The sequence below is a fragment of the Cricetulus griseus genome, chromosome 7 (genome assembly GCF_003668045.3).
Source record: "Cricetulus griseus strain 17A/GY chromosome 7, alternate assembly CriGri-PICRH-1.0, whole genome shotgun sequence".
NCBI lineage: Eukaryota > Metazoa > Chordata > Mammalia > Rodentia > Cricetidae > Cricetulus > Cricetulus griseus.
The window spans coordinates 2,257,886-2,272,291 of record NC_048600.1 but is presented as its reverse complement, the minus strand read 5'-3'; the positions used below and the strand labels follow the sequence as shown (position 1 = coordinate 2,272,291).

The following is a 14,406-nucleotide window of genomic DNA, read 5'->3' as shown; positions in this document are numbered from 1 at the left end:
GGATGTTTTGCCTGTGGAGGCCAGAAGATGATGTCAGATCCCCTGGAACTGGAGTTACAGCTGGTTATAACTGCCTTGTGGATGCTGGGAATTGAACCTGGGTCCTCTAGAAGAGCAGCCATTGCTCTTAACCACTGAGTCATTTCTCCAGACCCTTAACGCTTTTCTTAAACAAGATCCTATCAAGTAACTGATACTCTAGGTTTTCCTAAAATCAGAAGTTGCAATCATTACATACATTATTCTATGAAATGAAATGATTTGACTTTCTGATCCACCTCATATAGGACAACAAATCAGTATAACAGAAGGGACTTGCATACACACACTTGATAGCCTGAAAGCACCCAGGTCTGAAAAACCATAAAATGTGCACAAGAGTTAAAAAGTCAAGAAGTCCAATTTTATTTAGGAACAACCAGCCCTATATAACATGAAACCTACTATTTAACATATAACAAGAACAACTTCTATTAATATGATTAAAATAAAAACTACATTCTGATTACTAAGTGTTTTTACAGGTAAATGACTGGTCTCCAGTCATTTTCAGAACCTATTTATGGAATTTGAGAAGACATATTGCAATTGTTGATATAAAATATATATTTTAATTGTAAGAAAAAAATCAGAATGCAAAGCCCACCACAACCCTACTAAGAAAGTCCAAATATGTTTAACTATATAAAATGCTAGATAGCAAATTAATGAAGTGACTAAAACTAGGTTTAGTAGATCTGGGGCCAGCTGCCCATCACATATATACAAATGTGTACTACTATAGAATGTAGTTATTAGAAGTTTATGACATTTAAGTCACTGTGATTCATCAATGAAGTCTAAAGTTACAAATGGTAACATTCAAAACTTCATTTATAAAAATAGATATTAAAGTCTATAAAAGCAGTAATGTTTAAGCATCAGCTTAGCAGAAGCAGGAGTCATCTCAAATACTCAATCACAGCAAGAGTCTACAGTAAGATGCTCCACAGGATGACATGCTAAATAAAGACTTCTCCCAGTGCCTTAATAAAAACAAACATCCCCTTTGTTTTCAGACACTTAAGTGCTAATCTTTTTGTGATTCTTAGTGTGGTGACTGGGTTCTCACATCATTGTGTGAGGTGTGCTGCCCTCAGACCCATTACAGTGTCAGCAAATGATCTGTGCAGTTAAAAAAGAAACATTAAGTGGATTACTGAAAGTGTAATTAACTCATATGCCCCTGAGCATGTTGAGAGGCAACTGTGTGCAAAGATTACTTATAGAAGAGAGTTTTTTGTTGTTGTTTTTGCGAGACAGGGTTTCTCTGTGGCTTTGGAGGCTGTTCTGGAACTAGCTCTTGTAGACCAGGCTGGTCTCGAACTCACAGAGATCCACCTGCCTCTACCAACGCTGTAGATTGTAGACGGATGTAATTGTTTCTTTTCTTTCTTTCCTTTCTTTTTTTTTTTTTTTTTGTAACTCTTTCTTATGCAGAGTGTTCACAATGTAGACGGATGTAACTGCTTCTTACCCAGAGTTTTACAATGTAGACAGATGTAACTGTTTCTTACACAGAGTGTTTACAGAGTGTTTACAACCTAGACAGGATGTAACGGTTTCTTACACAGCCTGAATTCAGAACTGTACCTGCTCAATACCCCCCTTTCCCACAGAGCGCTGCTTTAATACCACTGCAACATCTGACTCGAGCCTTTCCCTTCCTCTCACAAGCTAAAACAGTGCTAGGGAGATCTACAGTGTGGAGCAGAAAACAATTCCATCTTCCATTCTGGGACTAATTCCTAAAAGGGGCCTGTCATAGCTGTGACCACCTTATAAGATTGAGCAGAAACTAAGATGGGAGGGAACTGTCCTTGACTTTAGTTCAAAGAGATAGAAAAAGTCCTGCCCAACATAAAAATTGATTTGAATGTTAATAAAATAACCAAATTAGAAGTCAGACAATGAGTAATATTGCATCAAGTACCTACAAGAGAAAATATAAACAATTCTTTTAAGAGTTGTTTTTGTTCACTATTAAATAAACACATGCTCAATGAATTATAGAAAATTTACAAATTAAGAAACGGCATAAATACATGAATTAACTTATACTCACAGAGTATATTAAAGAAATGACCAGTTGAAGTATAAAGTACAAAATGGGTTTGAAAGGCACAGTACAGGATCTTTCTTTAGACAGTAAATTTGTTCAAACCAAAACATGTTCAAACCCCCTCAGAAAAGGACTGTCCTCCAACCCAGGGAAATGCTCAAGTGTGGCAGAGGGAAGGTAAATAACCAATAAATCCTTTGTGTGGCTCTGTGAAATGGAGTCAGAAACAGCTTTCCTTTTTCTTGTGTCAAATTCAGCAAGAGTTGGACCTGTACACTCTATTCTGAATTACACAGAATTCTTTATGTACTGTACGGATGTAATAAATGTATAATAATAATAATGATAATAATAATTGTAATAATACTAAATGTAATAAATGTAATAATAATAATAAATAATAATAATAAATGTAATAAATCCCCACATCAATTTGACTTTTCTTAAAACAATGACAGTTAATTTCTCATTTTTACAAACACATCTCATGTTATTTCTCAACACGAGTGTGTATTAGTTAGACTGTGGCATTTTTAAGCATGATTGTGTTCAAAGTCCCACATCGGGTAAGTGATAAAGCTGGTGATGTGATAGATTTAACAATTACCTTCTGAAAGAAGTTACAGTAGTCTCTTCTTAAGATATAGACTGCTACTTCTCTTAATCCTTCCAGGCCATACATGTCAGCCACATTCAGTATCTGACTAAAGTAAACAGATGTCAGCTGATAATTCTCAAATGTAAAAGCAAAGTATAACACACAATGCTTTCTTGATAATACAGCATGCTGTATGTACATAGATCAAAATTGTCAGCATTAACACAGGATTTGCTTTGTGGCAAGGAAGGAGGAAAAATTTGGAGATGTTTCAAATTTCCTTCACATCTCAGTGACACAGAATAAGAGTGCTCTGAAGGCCATACTTTTTTAAAAATTTTATTTTATGTATATGAGTGTTTTGCCTGCATGTATATCTGTATACCACATGCATGCCTGATGCCCTTGAAGGCCAGAGGAGAGCACAGGATCTTCTGAAACTGGGGTTACAATGGGTTGTGAACCTCTGTAAGATCAACAAGTACTCTTAGCCACAGAACCATCTTTCCAGCCTCACACTTTAGATATTCCTCCCAAACAGAATCAAATTAGAGCAAAACACACAATGAAAGTGAGGCCTCTCTACTTCACTGACTCTTTGCAAAATAGTTCAACAAAACAGAACCCATATCACTTTTATGTTTAAACTTACTTTTAAAAAGTAATACATACCCAACATTAGCTTTGTCTGGAAAGTCCAAAGTCCCTCCGTATATAAAATGCATCACAACATTCATTTCTGCATGGGTTATACTGCAAGAAAAAATAACCCTCAAATCCAGAAACAGTTAAGGTTTAAGTAATATCAATAATACACCCTCTTTTCCCATAAACTTGAAGTTCTAACCTCTATTCTTCAAATAACATCATGTAAGTACAACATTAATTTGAAATCAGCAGCCAGGCTAGTCATGGTAGTGCACACTGTTAAATCCGATACTTGGGAGGAAAAGGGAGAGAGATCTCTGAGTCCAAGAACTCTGTCTATGCAGTAAGTTTTCAATCATCCAGGGCTACACAGTGAAACCCTGAATCAAAAAACGAAACGGAGGCTGGAGAGTCAGCTCAGTGGTTAACAGCACAGTTGCTCTTGCAGAGGTCCCGGCTCAGTTCCCAGCATTTACATATTAGTTTACAACCGTCCTTAACTCCAGTTCTAGGGGATCCAACACCCTCTCCTGATCTCCACAGGCACCAGGCACACATGATATCTACATATACACAATATACATACATGTATCTATACAAAACATTCATATATAAAAAATAAAAACAAATCTAAAAAAATTAAAACAAAAAACATTCCTAGCAGCTATGAATTTTTATAGAAGTTTAAAATATTACATGCTTTTGAGTCTTTTTCTTAGTCTTTGAGGATTTCACATAGTATGTTTTAATTTTTACCATATTCTGTCGCATTCCCCCAACTCCTCCAATGTAAGAAAAAAGCTATTAAAAGCCAAGTGCTCGGGAGCATGGGGCCTCCCTGGAGTGTGGTCGATGTGCCCAGCGCCACTCCATTCCCCTTGTCTCAGCAGCTGCCGTTTGTGAAGAGCTTCTTGGGTGGGGTAGGCTTTGTGCTGCAGGCTGGGGTTTTGTCTGTGTGCCTTGTGCATGCTGTCTCTGAGAGTCTGTATATGCATCTGCTCTGCTGTATCTAGAAAATGCTCTTTCTTCAAATCACGGATCACTTCTGACCCTTACAATCTTTCAGTCCCCTCTTCTGCATAGATCTCTGAGCCTTGAGGGAGGGGTGTAATAAGGATACCCCATCCAGGGCTGCCCATTCTTAAGTCTCTCACTCTCTGCATGTTGTCCAGTGGTGGGTCTCTGTAAATTACCACCTTCAAGAATAAGCCTCTCTGATGAGGGTTGAGCAACGTACTGATCTGTAAGTATAGTGATATGCCACAGGGGTCATTTTATTGCTGTGTTAATTTAGCACAGTAATAGTAGTTTTTCTCTTAGGCCCCATAACCTGTCTAGTCTGAGGTTCATTAACAGTATCAGGTAGGAGTTCTACTTCATGGAGTAGGCCTTAAGTGAAATTTTAACATGTTGGTTACTCCCATAACATTCATGCCACTACTGCACTGGTAGGCTCTCTTCCAGGAAGGCCATTATCACAGCTTCCAAGGTTCATAGCTGGGGGAGACTGTGGCTTAATTTTTTTCCCTGGTTGTAGGTTTAGCATCTTTTAGCACTATGATAGCTAGCCAATGGAGGTGAAGATTCCAGTTGAGTGCTAGCTACATGTTTTCCATGTTCTACGCTATATGTTTGCAATAACTTTAGGGATAGGGTCTCACTGTTAAGTTATGGAGGGTAACCAGTAAAACTGGCAATATCCTTTAGTGTCTGGGGAGGGCCTAAGGGACTCCTTTGGCCAAAGACTCAAAAGAGATATAACCCACTCACGGTACTGTGGTTTTTATTTGGTATCATATGGTATTAAGCTGGGATAATTCCTCATTATAGGATGAATCTTTTTAAATCCTTTTATGTATGTATCTGTATTAGGAAGCTTCTATGGTAGTAGGTTTTAATTCAGCTTTTAAAACAGCTTTTAGTGTTACCTATCCCTCCTCCTCATAGTTCGAAGTCTACCCTGTACCTCCCCCCCATTTCTATATTTTCCCTTGTTCTCATTTCCTTGTTATCTCTTTCATGATACCATATTCCATGTTCCCTTAAATCCCTTCTCTCCCCCAGTCCTTTACAAGCTACCTAACCTCTGTGGGTACTCTAAATGAAGCTCACATACTCTAAAGCATAAATGGTAACATTCACACATAAGAGAAAACATACATGTTTGTCTCTCCGGGACTTTTATCATGAAAGGATCTTTGATTTTTTTGGCAAAGACTTTTTCTGCATCTTCTTCCAGAATTCTTGAGTTAGAAGGGATTTTAGAAGTTTCTATCCAAATCTTTTATTTATTCAATCCTATCCACTGCTGGGGATGTAGCTCAGTGACAGAGTATGCAAAGCCCCTGGATTCCATTTTCCGAATATATACATGCACACCCAGGCATACCCTCTTCTCAGCACTTTTGATAAACAGCCTCTGGCCTCTGGCCTTACTTAAAATGAACACTTTTATTCACAAGAAGGCTCATTGCTATACATACAAATTTCTTAATTATAACCTGTCAAATGCACTGGCTTGGCTGGTGTCTTGAATTAGATGTAAGAATAAAAACACGGTTCCAGAATTTACATTTGCAGTAACTATATGATTTACTGACTCTTTAGTGATGCCCTCTGCTATGGTTAGAATACAGTTTATCCACTCACAATTCATGTTGAAATCCAATCCCCATTATTGGACATAAAAGATAGAGCTGAGTGTTTCTGACTGTGAATTCATGAGGATTAATGGATTATCTTCAATGCTGGTTTATTATAAAACCTGACTAGGTCTGTGGGTGCCCTTGTCTGAGATACTTTGGGACTCAGCTAGCAACAAAGCAATCATTAGATGTAACTCATCACTCCTGGACCAGAGCAACCCAGTTCGGCAAAGGAGAATATTAATAACCCCCCCCCTTTACCTTCCTCCCTCCCTTTCTTTTGTTCTTTCTTTTCTCTCCTCTTTCCTCATCTCCTTTTCTATACCACCCTCATTCATTTTGAAGTCAGAATCTCACTATTCAAGTCAGGTTGGCTGCTACTATGTGGCCCAGGCTGGCTTCAAACTGGTGATCCTCCTGCTTCGGCTCAGACTGTCTGTCTCTTTAACTGAAACAGTCTGTGGTATTGTTATTAGCAACAGGAAATAAAGAAAACTTTCTTCCCCTTCTCATCTCAAACTTTCTTTAACTCTATTTTGTTGATAACACGGTTAAGAATTATCTTTCCCAGCCGGGTGGTGGTGATGCACGCCTTTGATCTCAGCACTTGGGAGGCAGAGGCTGGGGGATCTCTGTGCTTTCAAAGCCAGCCTGGTCTTTCCCAAATATACTACTCTGTTACAAAGGGAATCAATTTATCTGGTTGGTAGCAACAGCAATTGATCAGAGAAGTAGAGAGCAAGTATCTACACCCTAAGGAAAGCTGCCTGGGTGGGTGTCAGCTTTGGTGTCAACTTTTCATTTCACCACCTGTTTGAACACAGTTACTTGACTCTTTTGTATCACTGATAGAATTCCTGTTATCCCAGCCAGTCAGTCATGGTGCTGCTACAGCGCCTGAGTGGACTGACACATGACCTCTATCACTAAATGCTCTCTACTGCCTTTTGTTTCAGAAAATGTCATTTTTTGGGTTCTACTGAACATACACGAAAAGTGATGGCTCTGTGTGTCATTTGTAATTGAGTCCAGTCACCTCGCCTCATAAAATATTACACTTACTCACCCCTGAAGAGTAACACACTCCTGGGAGCTTTCGGCCCAGCAGCCACTCAGCATGGCAGCGAAATAACCAGACCTGGCACTGAGAATGGCCCTGAAGAAAGAAGAGGAGAGCAGGTGAGCATTCAACGTACTGTGCTGTGCACGCACTGTGCTGTGCAAGTGGAGTTCTTATCCAACTTTTCATTTCACCCCCCTGTTTGAACACAATTATTTGTCTTTTTTGTATCACTGATAGAATTCCTGTAACACAAATTATAGACATAGTTATATATATATACATTTTATTTGTATAAAACATTAACTCAAAACCTAGGCTTGTTGGGTGGTGGTGCACACCTTTCATCCCAGCACTTGGGAGGCAGAGGCAGGCAGATCTTAGTGAGTTCAAGGCCACCCTGGTTTACAGAGTGAGTTCTAGGATGGCCAGAACTGTTACACAGAAACCCTGTCTCAAAAAAAAAAAAAAAAAAGAAAAGAAAAGAAAAAAAGAAAAAGCCAGTTTGATAGCACACACCTGTAATTCTATGCCTAGAAAGCTGAGGCAGGAAAATCAAAATCAGCATGGGCTGCCTCATGAGATCTGTCTCAAAATACAGAACCAACAAACAAGTTGAGTAAAACACTAGTTACAGTACCCTTGTTATACTTAAACACTTTCTCTTAAAAGCTCTTTATATTTATAAGACTAAGAACATAAATAAGCCATTTACAAATGGAGAAATAAAACAAAACAGAAAAGCATAAAGTATGATAAGGGTAGAGACTTTAAAGTATGACTGAGTCTAAATGAACAGATTTCAAGCATTGCAGTTCATGATTCCTTCCTAAAGTGTGGAAAGTCAAGTGGCAAGATTTTTAAATTATGTTTGTGATACCTCTCCCCTGAACTGTATAAACGAAGGGTTAAGTTCTTCACCGGCTCCCTTTTCACCTCAACCCCAGGCCATAGAAATCACCAGTGTCAACAGCACACTGGCTGGCAGAGGTGGTGCAGACCGGTGGATCTCTGTGAGGACAGCCTGGTTGGTCTACAGATTGAGTTCCAGGACTACAATAATCCCACTGAATTTAAATGTGAGTGCCATTCTACTCTGTGTGCTTCATCCCTTTTCCTTTAGGGGATATCAGTCTCAGCAACACACAGTCTGTGAGTGTTTACCCAACAACTAACTGTTTGTTGCAGGGCTTTTTTTTTTTTTTTTTGAGAAAAAGAGGTTTCACTGAGTTTTTCGGGTTTATCTTGAACAGGCAGATTGAGATTCGCTGAAAACACTTGGTGACCCTCTTGCCTCAGCCACCAGAGTGCTGGAATTAGATGCGCAACTCATTGAGAAACTCCTCATGACCAAATACCATTAGAATTCTAGAACGTGGACATTTTAAAGAGTGTATCCCTTGACTGTGTAACTCATGTATAGCCTACTAACAGCACTCTGGAAGCTAAACCATATTGATCCCTAGGACAACTTCACACAAGTCATTCTTGCAGTAACTGAGCATAGTGGGGATAACAAAATGCCTTACAATCTCTGGGAGACAGGGGCTTTCTGATGGGTGACTCTGCTTGGACATTTCCACAGACGAGTCCACCCGTAGGGGCTTCTCCAGACATACACAGCAGCCACTGAGTATGCACACAGTCCATTCCCTCATCCAAGGTCAAACCAGCACTGGAGCCCAACTGCCCTCAGGGTTCTCTGGCTTCCTCCCTGTATTCTCTGTGTTCACTGTGCACATTTCCCACAGTCTGATCTGATCCTGTGTCTGCATCACAAGATTTGAACTCTCTCAGCATGCTGGCTCTTTCCAGAGAAAGCATTAAAAGCATCTAAGGCTTAAGTGATTACTCTGACCTCAAAATAGAAACTTAGAAAAGATTCCTTTTTAATTAGGACATCTGCCTCTGGTTAAAAGATGATGCCATGGATGGCACAGCATATTAAGAATCTTTGATGCATCCTTTTTATTTTCCAGCATGTCAAAAACTGTTTTCTTCTTCTGACTAAATTTAATTTCAACTGACAATGCTGCTTCCTCCGGCTCTATCCAGATGCCCTCATTTCCTGCTTGCTGTTGCTTCAATACAACGCTGTTCAGTACTTCCTAATGTTAGCTGAACTAAATTCACTATTCCAGCAGAACAATGGTCTGGAAAGGGCTCTAGGGGAGATGACTTTTAAGTACTCTTGCTTTAAGGGAGGGGGTGGGAAAAAGGAGATCTCCTTTATTTAGTTCCCATAACCGACTCAGGATCAACCTCAGGACAGCGCAAACTTTCTCTAAAGATGTCACCATTACGCATTCTACTTCCTGACAAATATTCTAGAGAGTATCTTCAGACTGTGGCTTTCGTGGGACTAGCCTTTTTAAGTTAAACTGTAAAGTATAACAAATGTCCTATCTGCCGGCATGACAGCTGATAAATCAAAACCACCAGGATTTTAAAGCAAGCTGCACACACCACAGACACTTTACCTGAGACGAATGTACAGGATGGAGACAGCTGCTCTGTGGTAGGGCTCTGGGTCCACAGCTCTCAAGTGCCCTCACTTACCTTCCTCTATAAGGTCAACCTTTCTTTAAAAATGCCAATTCAATAATTGGGGCCTCTCTTTTCTTGCAAGAATGAAAACATGTATACATCATGATTTCCAGCTCAAATTTCTCTAATTATGAACAAAGGGATTAAACACTGTTAAGTTTATCTGGGTGTGCTACTCGGCTACATCTCAGAACCGCTCTTCCACCTTTACACTGTTCTAACTAAATCCAACAGCAATTTTAAGCACCCCTCCCCTTCCTTAACTATCTTTTCAAAGCATCCGCTTGGATTATCACTGGAATGGATAACTTTTTTATATTTTACATATTGTTAGATTTTATGGTACTCATTAATTTATTAATTTATGCCATCAAATGGACAAATCCAATGAGATGGGTATACTGCGAAAAAACCCAAGTGATCTTTGGAAGGTACAACCATCAGAAGTAAGGTCTCCTGGGCACGTGCGTGCAGTCAGCTGAGTGTGGCCAGCAAGGTCTCCAGAGAGCCTGGGAAGAGCCTCCAGTCTGCACAGATCATTTGTTTCAGGTACCCTTCTGCTTTTAGCTTCCCCTTCACAACCTCAAGGGCTAGTGGGACCAGGGAATTTCACCTCTTTCCCTTTAAGTCTCTCATGTTCACAACCTACCATTAATAAAGTAATTAAAACTTTTGTACAGAATTGTGAAATCTTATAATTATTTCATTGAGTATATATAATTATATCAAATATAAATCCTATAAAGACAGGCGATGGCAAATTTGTTCTGTGAAAAGCCAGACAGTAAATACCTTAGGCTTACATGTTCACCTTGCACCTTTGTCTTGTCTGCTAACTCCTGCAGTGGGGGAGGTGTACCAGACAACACCGCACTTCTCCAGATATCTGGTGTATAGATCAATTAACATTTGCTATCAAAGTGTTATCATATGCCAGCCACATGCAGGTATGCTTGTGTGATTATCTGGCTCAGTTCACACAGACTCTTATTCTACACTATTATTATTACTTTTTAAAAAATAATTTATTTAACTTTATTTTGTGTATTTTGTGTATTTTGTGTATTGGTATAATGGTATCAGATACCCCGGAATTGTAGATATAGACAGTTACAAGCTGCCATGTGGGTGCTGGGAATTGAACCCAGGTCCTCTGGAAAAGCTTAGTGCTCTTAACCACTGAGCCATCTTTCCAGCCCCTTATTATTACTTTTACAAATGAAAAAATTGAGATTCAAGAGATTAAACTTCTCCACTATGAATAAATGCTAAAATGAGAATACAAATTCAGAAAGACCCAACTTACTAAGGCCTACCACTTCCAAAAAAACTTTCAGCTAATGTACCTAAGATGCACGGACAGTGGCCTGGCCCAGAGTAGTATACTGACCTCATGATACTGTACAATTTATTAATCTTAAAGAAGGATTGGACAACATCACAATCCAACAATGAATGTCTAGTATTATTATAACACTAAACACTGATTGGAAGAAAATACCAGACCCTGAGACTCATGAAATAAAATTAGGACTCACCTTGCTTTTTCAATAAGGCAATAGAATCTTAATGATGTGACTCAGAAAATAAACTTTTTTTTTTAAATGTAGCAATCAATTTGACAGAACATTAAAATAAATGACATTTTAAAAGGGAGGTCAGCAACAGAGTGTTTGTTGTTTGGAGGTAGCCTCAAGGTGACAGGAGGAAATACGAGCAAACAGAAAAGGCTCAATATGTAGATGGGATTCATCTCGTAATCAATGAACTTGAGGCAGGAAGCTGATGATGCTACAGCTGTGTGCTACTTAACAGGAACACGTCAGAAAGAGAGCATAACAAACAAAGGAGATCCTAGGAGGCTACCAGATTTATGTTTTATGTCACCTCTTACCCCTGAGTAAAAAACTCTCTTCACTTCTGATTGGGGCAGAATTATTGGGAATAAATAAGGACAGAGATAAAATATGGCCTGCACAGAAACATGTGATTTCTGAGCTATTTGCCTCAAATATTTGAATATAATAATATTACTATGAACGAAACAGAAATGTTCAAATTTGAGCTGAGAAGATAACATGATACAGAATTTCTATCATAGTATGCAAAACAAAGCAGGAAACAAGTCATATTTTAAAACATATCCTTAGGAAGTTGCTTTTCTATTAACTCAAATTTCATTCTTACTGTTAGGTGGACAAAACAAACCAGGAATGAAAACCAGACCTATAATAAAGTACAAATCTAATATTCTAGGGTGTGAAGAGGTATCTCAGGGATGAAGAGCACTTACTGCTCCTCCAGAGGATCCGAGTTTAGTTCCTAGTGCCCACATGGTGGCTCACAAACCTAATACTTTAGCTCCAGCTCCAGCTCCTGGAATGACCTCTTGGTCTACTCAGGCAGAGCACATGGAGAGGCCACACACAAGCACTGATGACAAACTGCAAATGGTCACAGCCATGGGTTCTGACTCCTCTGGAACAGGAAGAGTTTTAGTGATCCATAAGCAGAACTTTGGTGGCCATATGGCTTCAAGAAAAAACTGGACACAAAATGAAGTCAAATTTTAAAAGTGTTGGCAAAAGACAGACAACAGACACACAAGAATGCATGCGCAAACACACATGTGTATGCCAACACGTACACACACACACCCCTACAAAATCTGCTTTGTCCTCCTTAGGTGCACACAGAGGAACTTCTTATCAACCTTCCTGCTTGAAATGTAGAGGGAAGAACTCTGGCCTCTCAGACTTCTGGCTGATTCCAGCTCCAGATGAGATCTGACTGTGTTTCTTTCCCTCCAGTTCCAACAGGTAATCTGTGTTTCTTGTTAATTTTTTTTCCTCTTTTAAGTAGATGTTAGCTACTTAACCATCAAAACATCCAGACAAGAACAGAGAACAGACTTTAATTTGAAACCTAAAAAGCCTGGGCTATCAAAGCAGTCCAGTCTAAAACAAAATGTTGTTTTAAAAGTACAAGGTAATATCAGATCTCCTAATCAATGCTATTCATGAATTGAATTGCTCCTCTATTTCGAATTGCAGAATTTGAGCAAAATGCATTCAATAAAATATATGCTATTCATGTAGAAATTATATTACTATAATGCCTATAAAATAAAAACTACATTTAACTACATTTTCTGTGACAGTGAATTCTGAACCTATTTTAGACACAACATTTTCTTCCGATTAAATTTTAGGTTCATGTGGATTTGAGCAGATTTGCTCAGGCTAAAAGGTGTGCATGTGTGAGCCTGCAGGCACAAGGCCAGTCTGGTGGCCACCTCTCCTCTGCCAGGTTCTGACCTGAGCAGCTACTGTGGGGCCCTGGGATCTGCAGGAACTGTGGCTTGGGGACCACTGAGACAGCAAAGGACATGCTCTTCTCTGACCCAATGCCCCGGCACCAATCAATCAATGTCTTTACCTGTGAGCTCTGAAATTCTTCCCATCAACACAAATGTCAATGTCGGGACAACACTGATTCACGTAAAGCTTCAGCAAGTCTTCTCCTAATTCAGATGCAGGTTCCAGGTGATAGTTATCTTTAACAGAGAGGACAAAAAGCAGCACCTTTAATATTATAAACATCACTAAATTTCATTTTCTAATGTCTGCAGGTAGTTTTTTTTCACAATTATCTTGATTCAAAATAAAGTACAAAATTGTAAATCATATATACTTCCTACTTTGAAATATGTATTAATTATAAATATACCTTAAAATGTAGTTAATTCAAATGCCAAAACAAACTTACTTCATGAGTAACTGAATTAGCAAGAGAAGTTCTTCAGTACTGATGTTCTCTTCCAATACTCAGTCCTTACATCCTAAGCTACAGCTTGGACCCTGACTGGCCTCCAAAGGACCAGATGGCCTGTGAAAGGCCTGGCATACAGAGTGGTTTTACTGAGACACAGTGGCCACTGATGGACTGGGAACAAGTGGGAGGTTCTCACGTCACCTGAAATCGAGTGTCAAACTTTTGCTTCTCTTCAGCCACTGTCCTCCACCTACATAGCTAAGGATGACATTGAACGCATCAATCTCCTGCCTCTACCTTCCATCTGCTGAGATTATAGGATTGCACCATGTCTTGTTTATGTGGCACTGGGCATCAAACCCAGGACATTTTGCATTCAAAGCCGTCCCTCTGTCAACTGATTTGCATCCCAGCCCTCCTTTTCCTCTTCTGCTTCCCAGCGATGAGGTCAGCAGTCTGTTCTGCCAGGTGTGCTCTACCATTCAGTCTGCTCTGTCTACCGGAGGTACAGAGCAAGGGTCTGAAACCCCACAACCATGAGCTCAAGCCAACCCCCCTTTTTTTTTTTTAAAGATTTTATTTATTATGTATATAACATTCTGCTTCATGTATATCTGCACACTAGAAGAGGGCACCAGATCTCATTACAGGTGGCTGTGAGCTACCATGTGGTTGCTGGGAATTGAACTCAGGACCCCTGGAAGAGCAGTCAGTGCTCTTAACCTCTGAGCCATCTCTCCAGCCCCTCAAGCCAATTTTTTTTTTTTTTTTTTTTGGTTTTTTGAGACAGGGTTTCTCTGTGTAGCTTTGGAGCCTATCCTGGCACTCGCTCTGTAGACCAGGCTGGCCTCGAACTCACAGAGATCCACCTGCCTCTGCCTCCCTAGTGCTGGGATTAAAGGCGTGCGTCACCAATGCCCGGCCCAAGACAACCTTTTTATTTTGTGTGTGTACATGTGAGTGCATGCGTGTGCCTGTGCATGTGTGTGTGTTTGTGTGTGTGGTGTGTATGTGTGTGTGTATGTGTGTGTGT

General features: G+C 39.6%; 1 protein-coding gene and 1 non-coding gene across 5 annotated transcripts in view; one reads left to right on the top strand and one right to left on the bottom strand.

Annotated features, from left to right (window-relative positions):
* Btbd8 (BTB domain containing 8) overlaps nt 1–14,406 on the bottom strand; it is a 58,115-nt gene that overhangs the window by 25,475 nt on the left and 18,234 nt on the right. For all 4 annotated transcript variants that reach the window (XM_027425901.2, XM_027425903.2, XM_027425902.2 and 1 more), the window contains 4 exons: nt 13,038–13,155; nt 7,059–7,148; nt 3,372–3,452; nt 2,709–2,805 (listed from right to left, as the gene is read on the bottom strand). In XM_027425901.2, the coding sequence (XP_027281702.1) occupies nt 2,709–2,805; nt 3,372–3,452; nt 7,059–7,148; nt 13,038–13,155 (386 nt within the window). The remainder of the gene's footprint in view (nt 1–2,708; nt 2,806–3,371; nt 3,453–7,058; nt 7,149–13,037; nt 13,156–14,406) is intronic.
* On the top strand, nt 1,073–1,174 carry LOC113836731. Its single transcript, XR_003487201.1, has one exon. It is a non-coding gene; the product is annotated as a small nucleolar RNA U13 (small nucleolar RNA).